The sequence below is a fragment of the Melanerpes formicivorus genome, unplaced genomic scaffold, assembly GCF_026170545.1.
Source record: "Melanerpes formicivorus ecotype bairdi unplaced genomic scaffold, bMelFor1.0.p_v2 SCAF_225, whole genome shotgun sequence".
Taxonomy (NCBI): Eukaryota; Metazoa; Chordata; class Aves; order Piciformes; family Picidae; genus Melanerpes; species Melanerpes formicivorus.
This window is the reverse complement of record NW_027142577.1, coordinates 116,281-135,693: the sequence shown is the minus strand read 5'-3', so window position 1 is coordinate 135,693 and position 19,413 is coordinate 116,281. Positions and strand designations below refer to the sequence as shown.

The following is a 19,413-nucleotide window of genomic DNA, read 5'->3' as shown; positions in this document are numbered from 1 at the left end:
CTCTGCTGTGAGGACAGACTGAGGGAGTTGGGGTTGTGCAGGCTGGAGAGAAGGCTCTGAGGAGACCTCATTGTGGCCTTGCAGGATCTGCAGGGGGCTCCAAGAAAGCTGGGGAGAGACTTTTGAGGGTGTCAGGGAGGGATAGGACTGGGGGGGATGGAGCAGAACTAGAAGTGGGGAGATTGAGACTGGCTGTTAGGAAGAAGTTGTTGGCCATGAGGGTGGTGAGAGCCTGGCACAGGCTGCCCAGGGAGGTGGTGGAAGCCTCCTGCCTGGAGGTGTTTGCAGCCAGGCTGGATGTGGCTGTGAGCAACCTGCTGTGGTGTGAGGTGTCCCTGCCCATGGCAGGGGGGTTGGAACTGGCTGAGCCTTGAGGTCCCTTCCAGCCCTGACACTTCTGTGATTCCTTCCTTTGGGCTGGGTTATTTTTGTTTGTGGTTTTCTCTCAGGTGGTCCTGCTCTGAGCAGGGGGGGGGAGCTGGAGTAGATAATCTTTCAAGGTCCCTTCCAACCCCTAACAGTCTGTGATTGTCATTGGACCTTCACCCCACTCACCATCAACCTGCTTTTTGAAGTAGTCTTTGATATTTCTCCATCACTTCCACAACAATATTAAGGCTTCTGATTATTTTCCCTTTTGGTCATGGCTGTGTGACTCAAACCATTGAGCAGCTGCAGTACATCCCATAAATGGCCATTCACTTTAAGAGAGCCCTTCCAATGCTCTAGGCAACTGAGCCTAGAGCAAGCTCTGCCCCACTCCCCTGATGAAAATTGAGTTTATCCCTAGTTCCCTTTGACCCTATAAAGTGCATCCCCAGGACAGGCTCTTCTGAAATGAGTTGTATGTGGTCCTAAGTTATCTTTTAGGTTGGGACTAGGAGCTTGGCTTGGGTTAGGTATCTTGGAGCCACTGGGAACAAGAAAATACTATTGGCACTGTTAATGTACAATATTAATGTGCAATTTTATTCCTTTGGAGTCTCTCCTACAAAGAAGGCATTGAGGGGCTGGAGCAGGTCCAGAGAAGAACAACAAAGCTGGTGAAGGGTCTGGAGAACAGGGCTGGTGGGGACGGCTGAAGATACTGGAGGTGTTCAGCCTGGAGAAGACCTCCTTGCTCTTTACACTTCCCCAAAAGGAGGCTGAATCAAGGTGGGGCTTGGTCTCTTCTCTCTAGTAACAACTGATAGGACAAGAGGCAATAGCCTCAAGTTGCACCAGGTTAGAGATCAGAAGAAACTTCTTCACTGCAAGGGGTTTTGACCACTGGAAGAGGCTGCCCAGGAGGGTGCTTGAATGCTCATCCCAGGAGATGTTTCAGAGATGTGGTGCTGAGGGCCATGGCTTAGCACCAGACTTGGTATAGAATAGGATAGGATAAAATATAGGATAGGATAGGATAGGATAGGATAGGATAGGATAGGATAGGATAGGATAGGATAGGATAGGATAGGATAGGATAGGATAGGATAGGATAGGATAGGATAGGATAGGATAGACCTGACCAGGTTGGAAGAGAACTTCAAGATCATCCAGTCCAACCTATCACCCAGCACCAGATAATCAACTAAACCATGGCACCAAGTGCCTCATCCAGGCTCTCCCTAAACACCTCCAGTGATGGTGACTCCACCACCTCCCTGGGCAGCACATCCCAATGGCCAATCTCTCTCTCTATGAAGAACTTCTTCCTCACCTCCAGCCTAAACCTCCCCTGGCACAGCTTGAGACTGTGTCCTCTTGCCCTGCTGTTGATGATTGTTGGACTCAACGACCTTAAAGGTCTTCTCTAAGCCACACATTCCACGTGATTCCACATAGTCTGTCTCTGTTCACACCTAAGATGCTTTCACCTATTCTAAGTCAGTCCCCATCCAGGGCAATTCCCTTCCAGCCTGCTGTTTCTAGGAAGAGGAAGCACAAGTTGCACATAAAAATCAGCATTCTCCTTGAAAGAGCTGCTAAGATGCACTCAAAAGAGATTAGGAGAACATAATGAACCCCTCTGATCATCAGGAAAAGTGAGGTGTTTGGCAGTAAGGTGTTTATGGCCAGCTAGGTAGCTGGCTTTCAAATCCTCCTGCCATAAATTATTAATTACCTGAATGCTTAATTCTCTACATGCCCCAGGAGGGATTGCAGCTGTGCCTCTGTTTTGGTACAAGCTGAAGGATTGCCTTTTGCTGCCTCTGTAGCTCATCTCTTTCCCAAGTTTGGAGCTACTTGCTTACCCCTTAGCAACCAAATGGATCCATTTGTTAGCAATGTTTTCTCCATAAGCAAAAAGATGCTCACTTAAATAGCTCATTTGCATACTTCTCAGATCTCGGTTCTGCTAAAGCCATCATCAGGCTGTTAGCAAAACTGCTCTGAGCCCCAGGTGGCACTAAGGAGTCTGTCAGAGGCATATGTCAGGAGTGGTACCCACAGCAACGTTTCTCCTCCCCTCCCCTCCCCTCCCCTCCCCTCCCCTCCCCTCCCCTCCCCTCCCCTCCCTTCCCTTCCCTTCCCTTCCCTTCCCTTCCCTTCCCTTCCCTTCCCTTCCCTTCCCTTCCCTTCCCTTCCCCTCCCTTCCCTTCCCTTCCCCTCACTTCCCTTCCCTTCCCTTCCCTTCCCTTCCCTTCCCTTCCCTTCCCTTCCCTTCCCTTCCCTTCCCTTCCCTTCCCTTCCCTTCCCTTCCCTTCCCTTCCCTTCCCTTCCCTTCCCTTCCCTTCCCTTCCCTTCCCTTCCCTTCCCTTCCCTCCGAACCTCTCCTCTCCCCCTCCTCCCTTCCCTTCCCAAACCTTCCCAAACCTTCCCAAACCTTCCCAAACCTTCCCCTCTATTCTACTTCTATTCTGATCTTATTCTATTCTATTCTATTCTATTCTATTCTATTCTATTCTATTCTATTCTATTCTATTCTATTCTATTCTATTCTATTCTATTCTAAAACAGTCTTCGCTCTTCTTATCTCTTCTCTGTTCACTTCCTTGCTCTGAAGGGCAACAAAGCTGGGGAGGGGTCTGGAGCACAGCCCTGTGAGGAGAGGCTGAGGGAGCTGGGGTTGCTTAGCCTGGAGAAGAGGAGGCTCAGGGGAGACCTCATTGCTCTCTACAACTCCCTGAGGGGAAGTTGTAGCCAGGAAGGGGTTGGTCTCTTCTCCCAGGCAGCCAGCACCAGAACAAGAGGACACAGTCTCAGGCGGTGCCAGGGGAGGTTTAGGCTGGAGGTTAGGAGGAAGTTCTACACACAGAGAGTGATTGCCCATTGGAATGTGCTGCCCAAGGAGTTGGTGGAGTCACCATCACTGGAGGTGTTCAGGAGGAGACTTGACAGGGTGCTTGGTGCCATGGGTTAGTTGATTAGGTGGTGTTGGATGATAGGTTGGACTTGATGATCTTGAAGGTCTGGTCCATTCCATTCCTTTTAAGTTTCTTGAGGCTGGATTTGGCCAGTGGGCATTCTCATAAACAACTGGCAGGAAGCAACAACTCTTGTAAGCAACAGGAAGCATGAAGCTAGAGTTGTGCCCATACTTCTTATTAGCACAAGCATCTCATGAGATGGGTGTGTGCAATTGTTTGTGCCACCTGGCTAATGCCTTGGCCTTTGTTCCCCTCAGGAAAGGAGGGGGATGTGTCCACACATGCTGAGACAAGGGGGAAAGAGAAGGAAGTAAAGCTACCAAAAACTAATCTGGAGTTGGTTTGGAAGTAGGAGAAGTAAATTCTTTTTAACAATATATGTATGGATAGTATTAACAGGGAGGGTTTACAAGGGTGAGGAATAAGGATGAGTAGGAAAATATATAGAACCCAATTTGGATGGCTTTGTATCTCCCTCAGTGTATGTGGATTTCAGTCCCTTAGAGAAGTGTGGATGCGGCAGGGAGAAGGCCAGGCCTGGCCCTGTGGCGGCACCAGGAGGCCAGCAGTGGCTGTTGGTCCTTCAGAACAAGCGAGGCAGGAGCAAAGAGGGAAAATGGCAGCAGTGTCCTCCTGTTTGTAGGCTTCCTGGACAGGAAGGGGGAGGGGAATAGACCACCTTTGGTCTAAGCTCATCACCCTGGTAGTCTCCTTTATTGGGAGGACAAGAACTCCTACACACCCTGCCTGAACCAGTGAGCAGGTGCTGGGTAGGGTGCTTTGCACCCAGGGGAGTGCCCATGCAGTGGCTGTAGTGGCTTTTGTCCTTTGGAAGTGACCTGTAACCTACAGATGGGGAAATTGAGGCAGGGGGGTGGTGTGGGGGATCTGTCTCCAAGTGGGACTGGTCCACCCTCCACTTTCCCCTTGCCCTAGGCTTCCCCAGGAAGTAAATGTGCAGACCATCAGTGCTGAGGTAATGTGGAACCTCTTTGTTCAGGATATGCAATGGAGGGTGAGTGCTCCTGTGACACCCCAAGCCAGGCTGGAGAACCAGGCAGGAGCCATACTCTGCCCTGCCCTCACCTCACCTGTTCCCTGGCCAAACCCATTTCACCCCCTCACTAACACAACACCTGGCATAAACCCCACCCAAGAAGCTTTTCAATCTTCACCCCATTTCCCTGGCATCCCAGGAGCTGCCCTTGAAGCAGCTTCCCTGCAGGGCTGGGGCTCAAGGCAAAGCCTGGGCACACTCCCCTCGTGCAGAGCAGGACAAGCAGTGCCTGTGCAAGAACACAGACTCCATGCAGCTGCACTCCAAGGTGCAGTGACTCTACAACGAGTACGGCACCGAGCTGCCTGCCTGCAGGAGACGAGGGCCCGAGCACCCTGCGGGAGTGCAGCCCTCAGGGGGTGGGGGGCAGTGCTTGTGCCCCAGGGGCTGGCTGGGGCTGGGCCTCTTTTCCAGATGGTTCAAGCCCTTTGTCTTCCAGTGGCTGGATGAGAATGAAGAGGTGTCCTGGGATATCCTGCATGGAGCACTGGAGCAGGACAAGGAGAATGGGGTATGCACAGGACTGCTGGTACAGGACCTGCTGCTGGGGGCTGGGCAGGGGGCTTGTCCCCAACAGGGCTAAAATCCTCCAGTTCCAGCTCGGTGGTGGATGTCTTCTCCCAGCTGAACCAGAGCTCGAGATCATCAAGAAGCTTGAGTGCTCTGCCCCCCTGATTGTTGGGTATTACATAAGAAAGTTTGCCAAGGTGAGCAGCTACCAGGGTGGGGCCATTGGGCCAGCATCACTCTTGGCACTCTTGACTCAGCTCTGGCCCAGGGCTCCTGCACTCTCTGTCACTTCCTGTCCAGCTGCAATCAATGACATAGGGCACAGACTGCACCACCTCTAGCATGTTCAAGCAAGCATGCCACAGCACCTGTGGCTCTCCCAGCTTTGATAGCAGAGGAGATTAGCTCAATAATGAGATAATTGGTCAATGAATCTAGATAAGTTACATGCTGGTGGCTCGTTGCATTGTGGGAGATTTGTGCAGCCTTGCTGGCTGATGCTCAGAGCTGTGAGGGTGATGGAGCTGCTTACTGAGACCAAGCGTGCTGGGTCTGGCTTCCAGAGGCTGTGCTTCTGGCACATCTATAGGGCCAGAGGGTCTAGGAGCCCCAGCTCTTACCCAGGTTGTTTCCCTGCTGTGGGACTCAAGGTCTTCTCTCTCTGCTTTGCTGCTGTCTGGGTGTCTTTGCTGCTGCCATCCTGTGGCTGCAGACCAGCAATGTGCTGCTCCAGTACGCTGAGATCATCTCCAAGGATTTTGCCTCGTACTGTGTCTGCATCCTGCCTACTCTCCTTCTCCAAGGAGAAAGTGGTGATGGTGTCTTCCTTCTGCTTGCCACCTGTCTGGTTCTGCCAGGCAGAATTGTTCCCACATGGTGGCCCAGCCCCTCACCTCAGCTCCAAGGCTGGCTCCTGTGATGAAGGTTCTGCCCTCATCTCTGCCCCGTGGCAGCTTCTGAAATGCTGCAGGCAGGGCTCTCTACCATGACTGTTCTCATGTCCAGGAGTACATGCTGGGAGGGAGCTGGGGCAGCAGAGAGCTGTTCCAGCTACTTTTGTTGGTGCTGGCTCCACTTTCCATCCTTTCCCCTCAGCCCTGCGTTCTGATGAACAACATCCAGCAGCTCCCTGTCCAGCTCGAGAAGATGTTTGAAGCCATGAGTGGGAAGGAGGTGCATATTAGGTGTCCAGGAGGGAGCCATGTGGGGGAGCTGAACCAGTGTCCTCTACCCAGAGGAAGTCCCTTCCCTGGCTCCACAGCACTGGGTGCAGACCCCAGTTCCTCACCCCTGTATGGGACCATGCTATCCCATTCCATAGCACCCTGCTCTTCCACCATGTCAGATGATGGACGGGCTTCACCCTGCCCAGGGATGCATTTGGCATGCAGAAAGTCCCCCGGGGCTGGATCAGGAACCCTGATGGCTTCTCCAATCTGTCCCTCCTCCAGCTGGAGCCAGAAGCCAGAGATAGCCTCAAGGACCTGCAGGTGAAACTCAACCATGTCCTGGAGGAGCTGAGCAGAATCTTTGCCAGCAGGTACACCTGGCTGAGAGGAGGTGGGTTTGGGGGTCAAGGAACTGCAGCTGGGGCCTGGCTGGGGCCTCTGCTTGGCCAAGCAGGTCCTGGGCATGGCTGTGGGAGATGCTGAGCTGACTGAGCACTGTGCTCCCCGGTTTCCAGCCACGCCTGGAGGAGTGCTGAAGCAGCTGGGTGACATCCTGGGCCAGCTGAAGGAAGGGCACTGGCAGTGTCCCTGCCAGCACCTGCAGCAGTGCTGCACAGCATGCTGACAGTGTCCTGCAGCCCACCATGGGCCTCCTGGGCAGCAAGGGAGTGTGGGGCCAAGAGGAACACAGACATCTCTCAGCGCCCCTGACCCCCCCGGGAGTGTGGGGGACCTGCAGGCTCTGTAGTTCCTTTGAGCAGTTTGACAGAGTCAGGTTGCTGCTGAAACAAAGCAGACCTTTAGCTGCCAGGGGCAATGCTGCCTGAGCAGGGGCTCTGGGAGCCACTCTGGGCTATGCATCCTGCAGTGCTCTTCCCTCTCTGAGGTGAGTGAAAAGCAAGACTGCTTTGTAGGGTGAGTTGTGTTTGAAACAGCATAGAAGGGCTGAGGTTGGAAGGGGCCTCAGAGATCAACCTTCCCAGCCTGGGCAGGGACAGCTCTCAACTGGACTCAGCTGCTGGAGGCCTCATCCGACCTGGCCTTGGACACCCCCAGGGAAGAGGCAGCCACAGCCTCCCTGGGAAGCCTGGGAGCAGCCTGCAGCCTCAGGGTGCCGGTGGGTGAGGAACTGGACCTGAGCCAGCAAGGGGCACTTGCAGCACAGGAGGCCAGTGGCAGCCTGGGCTCAGCCAGGGCAGCATGGCCAGAGGGGCAGGCAGCTGGTTTGAGTCTCCTGGGGCAGCAGGAGCTGTGTGGGGGCTCCCCGCAGGAGCAGCTTGGCAGCCCTGGCTCCTGGGGGGCTTTCTGGGCCTGCCCTGGGGGAGCTGGAGCAGGGGGGCACAGGCAGCTCCCCTGTAGGCTCTGGGCAGCCCTGTGCCCGCTGGCTGCCATCTGGTCCCAGCGCTGGGCACTCCCCTCTTTGTCCCCGCGGTTGCCAGGGGGCCGCTGGGTGGCCTCAGGCTCTGTCGCTGTGGCAACCAGGCACAGCCCAGCCGCGACTGTGTGGCAGTGGGATCGCTGGTGGATGCTGGTGGATGCTGGTGGATCCTGGTGGATCCCATTGGAGACTGGTGCCGGCCCCGGGCCGAGGTGACGATGGCTGTGTCCCCTCCCCAGCCAAGCCCCGGGAGGGGCTTTGGCTGCCTCAGGAGGGAGGGCTGGGAGCAGGGCTGAGCAGGGAGGGTGGAAGCCTGAGCGCCGCTGTCCCACCCAGCAGTGCTGAGGCCATTGCCGGCACCCAGCTGCTGCTCGGGGCAGGATTTGAGGGAGGAGGCTGCCCCTTAGCCAAGGGGAGGTTCTTGTGCTGGGGGACAGGCCCCTGGAGCTGCAGCACTTGCCATGCTGGGCACCCCCGGAGGAGCTGGAGCCCCTTCTCCCTGCCCCCACAGCTGGACAAACTGCTCCCTGAAACACAAAATCCCTCTGGGTCTTCTTTGTTGCCATGGGATGCTGCTGTGTCTGCCTCCAGGCTGGGACTAAACGTGGAGGGGAGAGAGGCTGCCTGTCTCCCTGCTGCCAGTCTGATCCTCCTTCCCTTGCACCTGGGCTTTGGGATGTTTTTGCCTTCAGTTTTCACCTCTGCTGCCCCATCTGCAAGTGAGGGGGGAGAGGATTTCTCCTCTGCCTAGCAAACGCTGTGCAGGCTGAGGATGAAAGATGCAGCAGCTGCCTAGGTAGCAGAGACTGCAAAGCTCCCCCAGCCCAACTCTCCTTTCCTTGCATTTTAAAACCCTAGGGGATTTCCTGAGAAGCAGCAATTCCTGCATCTCTCTCTTGAAAATCCAGAGGCTGGACTGCTTCAGGAGGCTGCAGGTAACTCAGGACAGGCTGTCCAGCCTTGCCTCTGAACTGAGGGATGGGAAACAGCTCCGTGAAGTCCAAGCTTCACCAGCACGGGGTCCCAGGCAGTGCTGCAGCAGGGCAGCCGCTGGTAATGTTCCCTGTCCTGGCAGCCAGCAGTGCCTGTGTGTGCTGGGGAGCCGGCACCAGGCTGAGCCTGCCAAGGTCAGGCTGGAGGCTGCATTCCTGCTGCTGCTTTTGGTCACTTCCCCTTCTGCAGCTGGGTGTCTCTGAGCTGAGTGTTTCTGTTCTTCCAGAGGCTGGGCCCCAGTGTGGGGGTGGGGCAGGCACACTGAGAATTAGTTGCCCAAGAAGGTTTGGAGGATTGAGATGAAAGCAGCTTGGTTGGGACTGAGGGTTACCGAGCATTTCAGAGCTCTCAGGGAGGCTCCAGGAAGGCAGCTGCTCAGGATGTGACCATCAACAGCCTCTGCTGGACACTGGGAAGTGCTGCTGCAGGATCTGCAGATGGTTCAGCAAGGGGGAGAGGCTGTTTTCCAGGGCTGCTGGCAGTGCCTCTTGTGCCAGCTTGGCTGTGGATCGCTGGTGCCCCTCAGCAGAGTGGAGCTCACTGTTGATAGCTTTGTGTCGATGGAGAGAGGTGGTGGCCATGCTGCTGAGTGGAAGAAGTTAACCTGGACCTGGTTCACTCAGGGGGACCTGTTAAGCCATGCTACTTGTAGGCTAAGGAGGCTGGAGAGCCTCTGCTGCTGTTAGGATGAAGCCTTAAGTGGCCCTGCTCTCACCCCTGCAGCATTTCTTGCTGAGCTTCTCCCTTGAGTGGTTTCCTGCTTTTCTTTCTGCTGCTGCAGCCTCTGGAGTGCCTGTGGGGAGCCTTGAGTTTGGGTGTCAGGGAGTGAAGAGCAGGGCCCTCATTCTCCATGGAGAAATGCTGGTGGGCACTGTGGTAATTGTGTGTCTGGAAGGAGTCATCTTTGCTGGCTCATTTCTGTCCCTGAAGCCAAGCAGAGCAGCCCTGAGCAACTCTGCTGAGCAGCTCTGCTTCTTGCCCAGGGAATGGAGCCCTGTGCTCCCCGAGGCAGAAACAGCAGCAGGGCAGCCCAGGTGCTCTCCCCTGGGGAAGGATGCCCCAGCCTGGAGACACTGTGGAGCCTTTGGCTTTGCTGGGAGTGGGCTTCTGGCTTTTCAAAGGTCTGCTGCTGCTCCTTGCAGGTGAGCTGAGCCATGGCCACTGAGCAGAACCAGCGCTCCAGGAGGCCCTCCAAAATGCCTGAGGGGCTGCAGGGCACAGTGGCAGCACCTGGTCACCTGAAGCCAGCCAGAGAGGCAAAGCAGCCTGGAACTGTAAGTAGCTGCTGTGGTCAAGGAGGAGCCTTGGAACAGGCTGCCCAGAGAGGTTGTGGAGTCTCCTTCTCTGGAGAGATTCCAAACCCACCTAGATGTGATCCTGGGCAAGCTGCTCTGGGTTTCTGCAAGAGGGTTGGACTGGCTGATCCCCAGAGGTGCCTTCCAACCCCCACCCTGCTGGGATAGCCTACATGGAGCACAGAGCCACCCCTCTGGAGCCAGGGCAATTCTTCCTTCCTCTCCATAACTGTCCCCTTTGCTGACTGCAGCTCACCTGACTGGAGATGCCCTGGTGCTGATGGTCTCTCAAGGAGATGTCTCTGTAGGCTTCTGAGGAGGGCTCTGTGAGGCCAGGACAGAGAGAAAAGTGCTAATGAAGGAGAACTCAGACTTGGAGACACTCCTCTGCACCTCAGTCCTGGCACAGGGCTGCTTTTCTGCTCTCCTCTGCCTCCCCCAGCAGTGCCATCTCCCCAGGGCAGGCTGGGGAGCCTGGGGCAAGGGCAGAGCTGGGGCAGTTCTGAGCACTCTTGCCCTGCTCTCTTCAGAGCTCCCTGGCTCTATCCAGCAGCACTACAGAGGGAACAAATGCCCAGAGAGCAGCAATCCCCAGGAGTGCCCCAGCAAAGCAGGCAGCAGCTCATGGGACAGAGCCCCTTGGTTAGAGCTTGTCCCTTCTGCTCTGGCTCAGGAATGCTCTGATCTGAAACACTGCAGCAGGTCCCTCAGGAGGCTTCCAGGACTGGCCTGGTAGCTCTGACCACAAATTACTCCTCAGTGGCACTCGGACAAGAGGAGCAGAGGGGTTGCTGTGGCTTGTGCTGGTGGTGTGTGTTTCAGCTGACTCCCTCCTCCTTCCTGCAGGAGATGCCTGAGCTCATGGAGCAGAGCCTGGGTGGCACTCAGGAGGGGAGCCTGCCCCAGATCATCCAGAGGGGTGGCAAGGCTGAGGAGAGGAGGCTGCCCCGGCTCAAGCAGAGGCTGGGCAGCATTCAGGAGATGTGGCTGCCCCCAGTCTCCACCCAGAGGGGCAGCAGCCTGGAGGGGAAGCTGCCCCCAATCTGCACCCAGAGGGGCAGCAGCCTGGAGGGGAAGCTGCCCCCAATCCCCACCCAGAGGGGCAGCAGCCTGGAGGGGAAGCTGCCCCCTGTTACCAGGAGGGTCAAGCCTGAGGCCAGGACCCTGCCCCTGATTGCCCAGCTTGCAGACTCCAGTGAGGCCTCCTGCCCAAAGGTAAGCTTTTCCTGCCCTTTCCTTGCTGTTTGGGGAGGCATTTGGAGAGGAGCCTGCTCGTGGCAGGCCTGCCTCCAGCTTAGCTCTAACTGGCTGGCCAGGTCCTGTTGTGCTGTGCAGCTGCTGGCAGTGCTGAGTTCCTCCTGCCAGGAGAAAGCTCAGACCTTGCTCCCTGCTGAGCTGTTCAAGTCCTGAGCTGTGCTGCAGAAGCTCTGCTGCAGCTGGGGGGGGTTCCTGGAGCTGAGCCCCTGGCACTCAAGCCCCATGCAGGGGGCAGGCTGGGGCAGGACACAAGGGCAGGAGCTTGCCATTTGCCATCCTCCTGCTGCCACAGGCAGCTGCTGCTTGGGGTGGTCGCTGCCAAGTGCCTGGGGCTGGGACTCCTTCGCTGCTGGCAGCCTTGGCCTTGGGGGGCTGAAGGCCTGCAGGAGTTGCTCAGCACTGAGCACACTCAGCTGCAGTGGTGCTTTGGGGTGGAGCAGCAGGTTGGGGCCCTCCCAGGGGGCTGGGTTTGCAGGCTGCAGGCTCCTGCCAGCTGCAGAGGGGCCTCAGCCCCTGGCTGTGCCTTGTCTGGCTGAGTGTTTGCTGCAGCTGTGCCTCAAGCTGCTTTGCTGCAGAGCTGCTGGCCAGAGCACACAGCCCCGAGGGCAGAGCAGGGAGGGAGGCTGCTGAGCAGCAATTGCCAGCAGCAGACCTGTGACATACTGGTTGTGGGTTGCCCTGGCCAGCCCAGGAGGTTGGGAAGCCCTCAGCTGGGCACACAGAGAACTGGCAGCATGCTGCAGCTGCTGGCTTCAGCCTGGCCATGGCTTGTGTGGAGCAGCAGGAGAGCTGCCTGGGTCTGGTGAGTGGGAGCAGCACAGCTGGGAGAGGGGAGGCAAAGCAGGGAGGAACTTTCTCCTAGCAGTGCCTCTGCTCTGCCAGCATTTGCTGCTTGTGTGCATTGCCAGGCTGCTGCTGCAGTGGAGTTGAACAAAAGCAGCAGCACCAGAGCAGGACCAAAGAGCCACTGAAAGCTCCTGGCAGAAGGAGCTGCCAAGTCCAGTCCTCCTCCAGCTGCCCAGTGCTGCAGAGAAAGGAGCTGAACCTCGCCAGCACTCAGCTCTCCTTGTCCTGCCTTCCCTCCTCTGCTGCTGTTCTCTCCTTAGCAGCTCCCAGGCTTTACACTGGCAAAGCTCTTTGGGGCTGTGTGGGCCTCGGCCTCCCTGCCTCAGAGCAAAGATCATCCCCAGAGTGTTTCCCCTGGAGCCTCCTGTCCATTGCTGGCCCTCAGCTGCTCCATGAGTGCTGCCAGCACTGTCAGGGAGTGCTCTGGTGCTGTGTGACCACAGCAGCACAGGGCTTTGCCCTGTGTTTGGGAGAGGGAACCTGGAGAGACAGCCCAAGAGCTGCTTAGCCTGAGCCTGCTCAGCACAGCCCAGCTCCTCTTGAGCCACCCAGGAGCCAGGTGGGAGAGCTTCTGCTTGCCCAGGCTGAGCTGGGCAGAGGGACTCGCCAGGAGACTGGGCTGGACTGGAGAGCAGTGTAGGGTTGTCACTCATGAGTCCTGCTGCCAGCAGCTGAACCTCTCCCTGCTCTCTGTGCACCCCCAGCTGCCAGCTGCCCTGCAGCAGAGCTGCTTTGAGCCTCTCCCAGCAGAGGTGGTCTTCCAGAACTACCTCCCCCACCAGGTCTACGAAGCGACGCTGGTTCTGCGCAACAAGGGCAGGGTAAGTGCTGGGGGGTGGGAGGAACCTGCCCTCTCTGGGCATACTGTCTCTGACACTGCCATGTGCTGCTGGGAGCTAGCCCAGAGGAGCTTGCCTAGATAGCAGCCTTGCCTCTGAAAGCCCTGGCTTGCTGAGAATGTTGAGGGCTCTGCAGCTGTTCTCTCGTCTCACGCTCTGCCTCAGGTGTGCACCGCATCCTGATGGCTCCTTGGTTACTCTTGCCTTTGGGGAGGGCCTCTCTGCCTCTCACAGCCTGCTTAGCTGCTTCAATCCCCTGACAAAGCTCAGGGGCTGTCTTCTCTGCTTGAGGCTGGAATAAGTCCTAGGGAGTGGCACTGAAACTCCAGGAGAGGTGTTTGGAAAGAGCAGTGGAACAGACTGATGGAGCAGCAGCAAGGGGAGGCCTTTAGGCACGACCTGGGGGTCCTGCTACGCTTCATTCAGCCCTGCTGGGGCTTTCCTGGAGCTCTGCTTTCCCTTTGGAACACCACAGCACATCCAGAGCCATCTCCTCCTGAAGGTCTCCACCTGTGCTTGGAAAGAATTGGTGGTGCTGAGGAGATTCCCCAAAGAAGTGGAGCAGGGAAATGCTGCCAAATGCCAGCAGTTTTGTTCCTGTGGAAAGAGGAAGATTTGAGACCCTTTGAATTTGAGCTGGGGAAACATTTGCTGGAGTGAGGCAGGTGCCCAGAGCAAGCTGGTGAGAAGAGACAGGAGGGAGGAGTGGGGCTGGGTTCAAAGGTGCTCCAGGAGAGAACCCTGTGCACACAGGGGCTTCTCTTGCCAGGCAGCAGGCAGTGTGCTGGAGGCAGAGAAGGGTCAGCAAAGGAAGTGTCCTGGAAGCTGCTGCTCTGCAGTGGGGAGCAAGATGTGAAGGGGAGAGGAGAGCAGCTGGGAAGGCAGAAGCAGCCTGCATGAGAGCAGGGGAAGGAGCTCCCCCCCACACACCTCCCTCCTGGGGGAAACAAGGGGACAACAAAAGCTGTGGGGGAAGAGCAAGAGCAGTCCAAGTGTGTCCTGAGAGAAGAGGCTTTGCCAGGGCTGTGGCTGGAAAGAGAAGCCCCTTTGGCAAGGAAGGCTGCAAAGTGTGGTCCCTCTCAGTTCCTGCTGGGGAGAACAGAGCCATTCCTGCTCTGGTGCCTGGCTTGGGAGTGTTGGCAAGAGGCCCCTGGGACATTGGTGTGCTCCACACTGACCCCAGACACTGTGCTGCTCTTTCCCCTTTCCTCATTAAAATGGGCCTCAGTTTCTCCTTTCCTCTGGCTCTGCTTCACAGCAGGGCTTGGGCCTGCAGCCCATGTCTCAGAGCTCCTTTGCCCAGGCAGCAGGAACTTGGCTCCAGCCTTGTCCTCTGTGCTGGAAGTGCCTTGGGAAGGAAGGATGGCAGCTGGCCATGGCCAGGTTTCTTCTCACAGTGCCACAGGTGGCAAAATCCCAGTTGTGTCTTCCCTGCAGGTTCCTCAGTGGGTGAAGGTCATCCTGGAGACCTCTCCTTACTTCAGGTTGGTTGGCCCCAAGGATGTGTGCCAGAAGGTAGCACCTGGCATGGCTGCTACTTACTGCATCCTCTTCACCCCTGAGGAGAACAAGGTGAGGCTGCAGGTCTCAAGAGGTTGCTGCCTGCAGTGGTAGGAGGAGCCAGGGAATTCCAGGCCTGTCAGCCTGACCTGAGTGCCAGGCAAGGTTATGGAACAGGTCATCTTGAGTGCAATCACACAGCCCTTACAGGATGGCCAAGGGCTCAGGCCCAGCCAGCATGGATTTAGGAAGGGCAGGTCCTGCCTGACCAACCTGATCTCCTTCCATGCCCAGGTGACTGCCTGGTGGCTGTGGGGAGCTGGGAGCCACTGCTGATGGTGATGTGGCAAAGGCCTTTGGGCAATGTGCCTGAGCATCCCTGCCAAGCTTCCAGGAGGTGCCTGCATTGCTGGGACTGCACTTGGCACCGTGGCACAGCTGGGTGCCTTTCCCAGGCTTCAGTGGCTCTGGGGGGCTGGCACCCCTGAGGTGGAGTCACTCTGGGCTGCCTCAGCATCCAAGCATCAGAGAATCTGCTTTGGTGCTGCTGGCCTGCTGAGAGAGCAGGTGGGGCAGAGGGGCTGGCTCAGCTCTGATCCTTCCCAGCCCTGTGCCAGTTGTGCTGCAGGAGAGAAGGGTGCCCAGGGGCTGCTGCATCTCTGCCTGCAGCTGGCAGTGAGACAAAGCCCAGCAGCTTCCCTTCTGCCCTGGGGCTGGCACTGCCTGCAGCCTGCTGAGGCTGTTCCTTTCCCTGCAGGATTACTGTCACCAGCTGCTCTGTGTCACCCAGAGGGAGGAGTTCACTGTGCCCATCCGGGCTGTAGGTGCCCAGGCTGTGCTGGACTTCCCCCAGCAGCTAAACTTCTCCATCTGCCCAGTCAAGTACAGCACCCAGAGGACTCTGCTGCTCCGCAACGTGGGCGAGCGGGAGGCTCACTACAGCCTCAGCACTCAGAGGTGAGGAGCTCAGCATCCTGCTCTGCTCTTCAGGCCAGGCTTTGCTTGTCCCTGGCTCTGCTTTCTAGGCTGGGATCTCCTGGGCCAGGAGTTGCCTTGCCATTTGCAGCTCTTGAGGTGAGGTTTCTGGGTGGCAGGGAGCCAGGGGGAAGGTCTGAGTGCCAGCAGCCCTTCCAGCCCTGTGCTCTCCAGCAGCCCTTCCAGCCCTGTGCTCTCCAGCAGCCCTTCCAGCCCTGTGCTCTCCAGCAGCCCTTCCAGCCCTGTGCTCTCCAGCAGCCCTTCCAGCCCTGTGCTCTCCAGCAGCCCTTCCAGCCCTGTGCTCTCCAGCAGCCCTTCCAGCCCTGTGCTCTCCAGCAGCCCTTCCAGCCCTGTGCTCTCCAGCAGCCCTTCCAGCCCTGTGCTCTCCAGCAGCCCTGCTCTGGTGGCATTGCCAGCAGCTGGGCTCTGCAGCCTCACTGCAGGGAGCTGGATGCAGTGTATGGGGCACCTGCTGTCCTTCTCTACTCTAGGCCCTTCTGAGGGCTGAATCTCCTCAGCACTGAGCCAGGAGCTCTCTTTCTGATCCCCTGGGGGGTTGGTTTTCCTTCTGCTGTCTGCAGTGAAGGGAGCTAACTCCACTTGGTGTCTGGTCCCCAGTGGTGGTCCCCAGGGCTCAGTGCTGGGGCCAGCTCTCCTGAACACTTGCTCAATGCCCTGGGTGAGGACATTGAGGCTCCCTCAGTCAGTTTGCAGACAGGCCCAACTGGGCAGCAGTGCTGAGCTGCCTGTTAACCTACAGAGGCACCTGGCCAGGCTGGATCAAAGGCCAAGCCAATGGCATGAGGTTGATCAAGGCCAAGTGGCAGGGCCAGTACCTGGGTCACAGCAACCCCCTGCAGCACTGCAGGCTGGGGGAAGAGTGGCTGGAAAGATGCCCAGCAAAGACCTGGGGTGCTGCTCAACAGAGGCTGCAGATGAGCCAGCCGGTGGCCAGGTGGCTGAGCAGGCCAACAGCATCCTGGCCTGGGTCAGCCATGGTGTGGCCAACAGGAGCAGGGCAGTGTAGCCTGCACTGGGCACTGGATGCACAGCCTGAGTACTGCATTGACTTTTGGCCCCCTCACTGCAGGGAGCACACTGAGGTGCTGGGGTGGCTCCAGGAGGGACTACAAAGCTGGTGAAGGGTCTAGAGCAAAAGTCTTGTGAGGAGAGGCTGAGGGCACTGGGGATGTTTAGCCTGGAGGAGGCTGAGGGCAGATCTTCTGTCTCTCTTCAGCTCCCTGACAGGAGGCTGGAGCCAGGCAGGGCTTGGTCTCTGCTCCCAAGGAACAAGTGCTAGGCCACGAGGAAATGCCCTCAGTTGTGTGTGGCCTGGGACATGAGGAACAATTTCTTGCCCTTGAGGGTTGTCAAGGCCTGGTCCAGGTGGCCTGGGGCAGTGGTGGAGTCCCCATCCCTGGGGGGTTGGTGTGGTGCTGAGGGCCATGGTTTGGGGGTGCCCTAGCAATGGGAGCATGGTTGGACTGGAGCTGAAAGATCTCTTCCAGCCAAAAAGGTTCTCTGCTTCTGCTGCTTGGGGCTGCTTTGCTCCTTGCTTGCAGAAGGCAGCTGCAGAGCAGTGGCCTGCAGCAGGGCTGTGGTGCCCAGGTCTCTGCAGCAGCCCTGCTGTGTCTCTCTCTTGCAGCCCATTCTCTGCTGAGCCCTGTGTGGGAGCTCTGGGGGTCGGTGCTGCTGTGCAGGTGGCTGTGGAGTTCCTGCCGCTGCGGACCGGGGAGCACCGCGGGGTCCTGAGCCTGCACTGGGACTCAGGTCAGTGCTGGGCACTGCCTGCCTGCACTCTGTGTCCCTGGCTGCCCACTGCAGAGCCTGAGCTTTGGTTCCCAGCCAGTGCTGGGCCTGAGGGCTGACAGGAGGAGGGCAGGGCTCTGTCAGACGCTGTGGTGCCCAGGGCCTCTGGCACTCCTCTGTCCCCTGCTCTGCTTCTCCCTTGCCTTGCCTCAGAGCCTTTTGCTGCACTCTCCTCCATCCATCTCCATCCCACACCTCCCAGCTTCAGGACTAAAAGGCTCTTGGGCTCGGGCAGGAAGTGCTCACTGCCTCCTTGGAGAGGTGTCAAACTCCTCCTGGGGTGGGAGAAGCCAAGAGCAGGCCCCAGGAGAAGTGTCAGCCTCAGCAGGCCCTTGAGGAGGAAGTGGGGAGCGGAGCTGGGACCTCCAAATGCTGCCCACAGGCTTGGCTCAGCAGAGCTGATGCTGAAGCAGAGCCTTGCTCACAGGTGCCCTCGGGGTGTGTTTCCTCTGCCTGCAGCAGAGCTTTGCTTTGTCCCTGTTGCTGCCCCTGGCTCCTGGGCAGCCTGATGTGCTCCCTGGGTGCTGCTGTGGTGCTGCAGCCCTGCAGTGAGCACTGGAGCTCTCTGGGGCTGGCAGAAAGGATCCAAATGCTGCTGTAGCTTGCAAGTGAGATGAGCAAGACTCCCCTCTGCTTTCCTGCAGGAGAAGATATTCACAGCAGCCTCAGTGGCACAGCTGTGGATGTGAACATCAGGCTGGACAGGAGCTCCTTGAGCATGGAGCAGACCTACCTGTCGCTGAGCAGCCGCAGCACCCTGCTCATCCACAACAGCAGCAGTGTGAGAGCTCACTTCCAGTGGAAGGCTGCTGCTAGTCAGGAGGAGGAGGAGCAGCAGCAGAGGTGGGTTGGAAAGCTGCACTGCAGGCAGATCCCTCTCCAAGGGTGACACTCAAGTGTGGCCTCCAGGGCTCTGGGTGCTTTGCAGTGGTTGAGGCCAGGAAAGCCCCCACAGCACCAAGGCCTGGATCCCTGGGCTTTGGGGTACTGGAGCTCAGCACTTCCCTTCCCAGCTGCATCCACACTCCAGCTGAGGATGGTGTCTTGGGGAGGAACTGCAGGGCCTGGATTTCCTCAGAGAGCAAACTGCCTTGTGGGGGCCACAAAGCACTGAGGCCCAGAGATCTCTGGGCTCCAGAGGGACCATGAGGCTGAGGCAAGGCTCAGTGCTGGGCTGCACTGAGTAGCAGCACTGAGCACAGCTGCATGCAGCACAACTCTGCTGCTACTCGCTGCAGCTTCTCCTGCTGCAGCTGGCACAAGCTGGCAGGCTCCTTTCCCAGCCCTGTGCAGGGCAGAGTGCTTCAGGGGCCCAGAAGGTTGAGGCTATCCTGCTGCAGGCTGTTAACTGCCTGCTGGTGTCCCAGTTTCCAGCACCAGGAGCTATTTCCACCCTGCCTTGGAGGCTGAGCAGAGCTGGGAGGTGGAGGGTTCTGCAGGGAGGGTGGAGCAAGGCAGGACTTAGAAGTCCAGTTGAGTTTCAGCACCTGTGTCTTTGTGGTGGTGGGAGATGGGGCAGGCTCTCCAAAGGCTGCCTGTGGTGAAGCTTGGAAATTGCCACCTCAGGCAGCAGAGGAAGAGCTGGAGCCCAGGGGCTGAGCTGGAAAGCACACTGCAAAGCCTGGGGGATCCCGGGAAGCCTTGGGTGACTTTCCAGCCCCAGGTGCATGGAGGGATCTGGAGTTAGTCTGAAGCCACAGCTGGGGAGGAAAGTGCCTTCAGCTGGAGTGCTCTTCAGGGGCTTCTGAGCAAGTCAAGTTCAGTGTGGTTGGGCCAGGCAGGCCCTAGAGGCCAGCCCCAGGTTCCCCTCGCTCAGTGCTTTTCCTTGCCCAGTGTGTGGCTGCTGTGCAAGCTCAGGCTGTGCAAAGAGCAGCCCTGAGCAGCTCCAGGGGAGGAAGAGCCACTCGAGGCTGTTGTTGGAGCCTCCATCAGCTGTGGCAGTGGCTGTGAAGCAGGAAGGCTCCCGGGGGGCTGCTGCCTTTCACAAAGCTCTTCCGAGCTTGCAAGCAGGGAGTGCGAGTGGCCAGGGAAGAGGCAGGGATCGTGGGCTGGGAGCCGGGGGCTCGGGGGCAGCCCCTTGCTGTGCCGCTGCTGTGCCTCCCCGAGCGCTTCTGCCAGAGCCTCTGCAGAGCTGCTGGTGATGCCCTTGTCTGCTGGGCTTTGTCTCTGGGCTGCAGGCTGTGGGGGCAGTTCAAGCCGCGTCCCCCCCTGGAGCCCAGGAAGCAGCCTGCGCCCCAGGGACGCCGTTCCCGGCTCCCCCGCATCTTCCAGCAGCAGAGGGCGAAGGCGCAAGGAGAGTCCCTGCTGTGCCGCTCTGAGGAGATCTTCACCATCGAGCCGCTGGTGAGCCGCAGCTGAGAGCCCTCCTTCCTCCTCCTCCTCCTCCTCCTCCTCCTCCCTGGGGAGGTCCCTTGGCAGATCCTGCCCCCAGCTCC

At 58.0% G+C, this 19,413-nt stretch overlaps 1 protein-coding gene across 1 annotated transcript in view; it reads left to right on the top strand.

Moving 5' to 3' along the window:
• The first annotated feature begins 10,733 nt into the window (after positions 1 to 10,733).
• LOC137458139 (hydrocephalus-inducing protein homolog) overlaps positions 10,734 to 19,413 on the top strand; it is a 66,415-nt gene continuing 57,735 nt past the window's right edge. The window contains exons 1-7 of the mRNA XM_068169822.1: positions 10,734 to 10,967; positions 12,560 to 12,676; positions 14,132 to 14,266; positions 14,952 to 15,151; positions 16,815 to 16,939; positions 17,623 to 17,821; positions 19,156 to 19,321. Coding sequence (XP_068025923.1) covers positions 10,734 to 10,967; positions 12,560 to 12,676; positions 14,132 to 14,266; positions 14,952 to 15,151; positions 16,815 to 16,939; positions 17,623 to 17,821; positions 19,156 to 19,321 — 1,176 coding nt within the window. The remainder of the gene's footprint in view (positions 10,968 to 12,559; positions 12,677 to 14,131; positions 14,267 to 14,951; positions 15,152 to 16,814; positions 16,940 to 17,622; positions 17,822 to 19,155; positions 19,322 to 19,413) is intronic.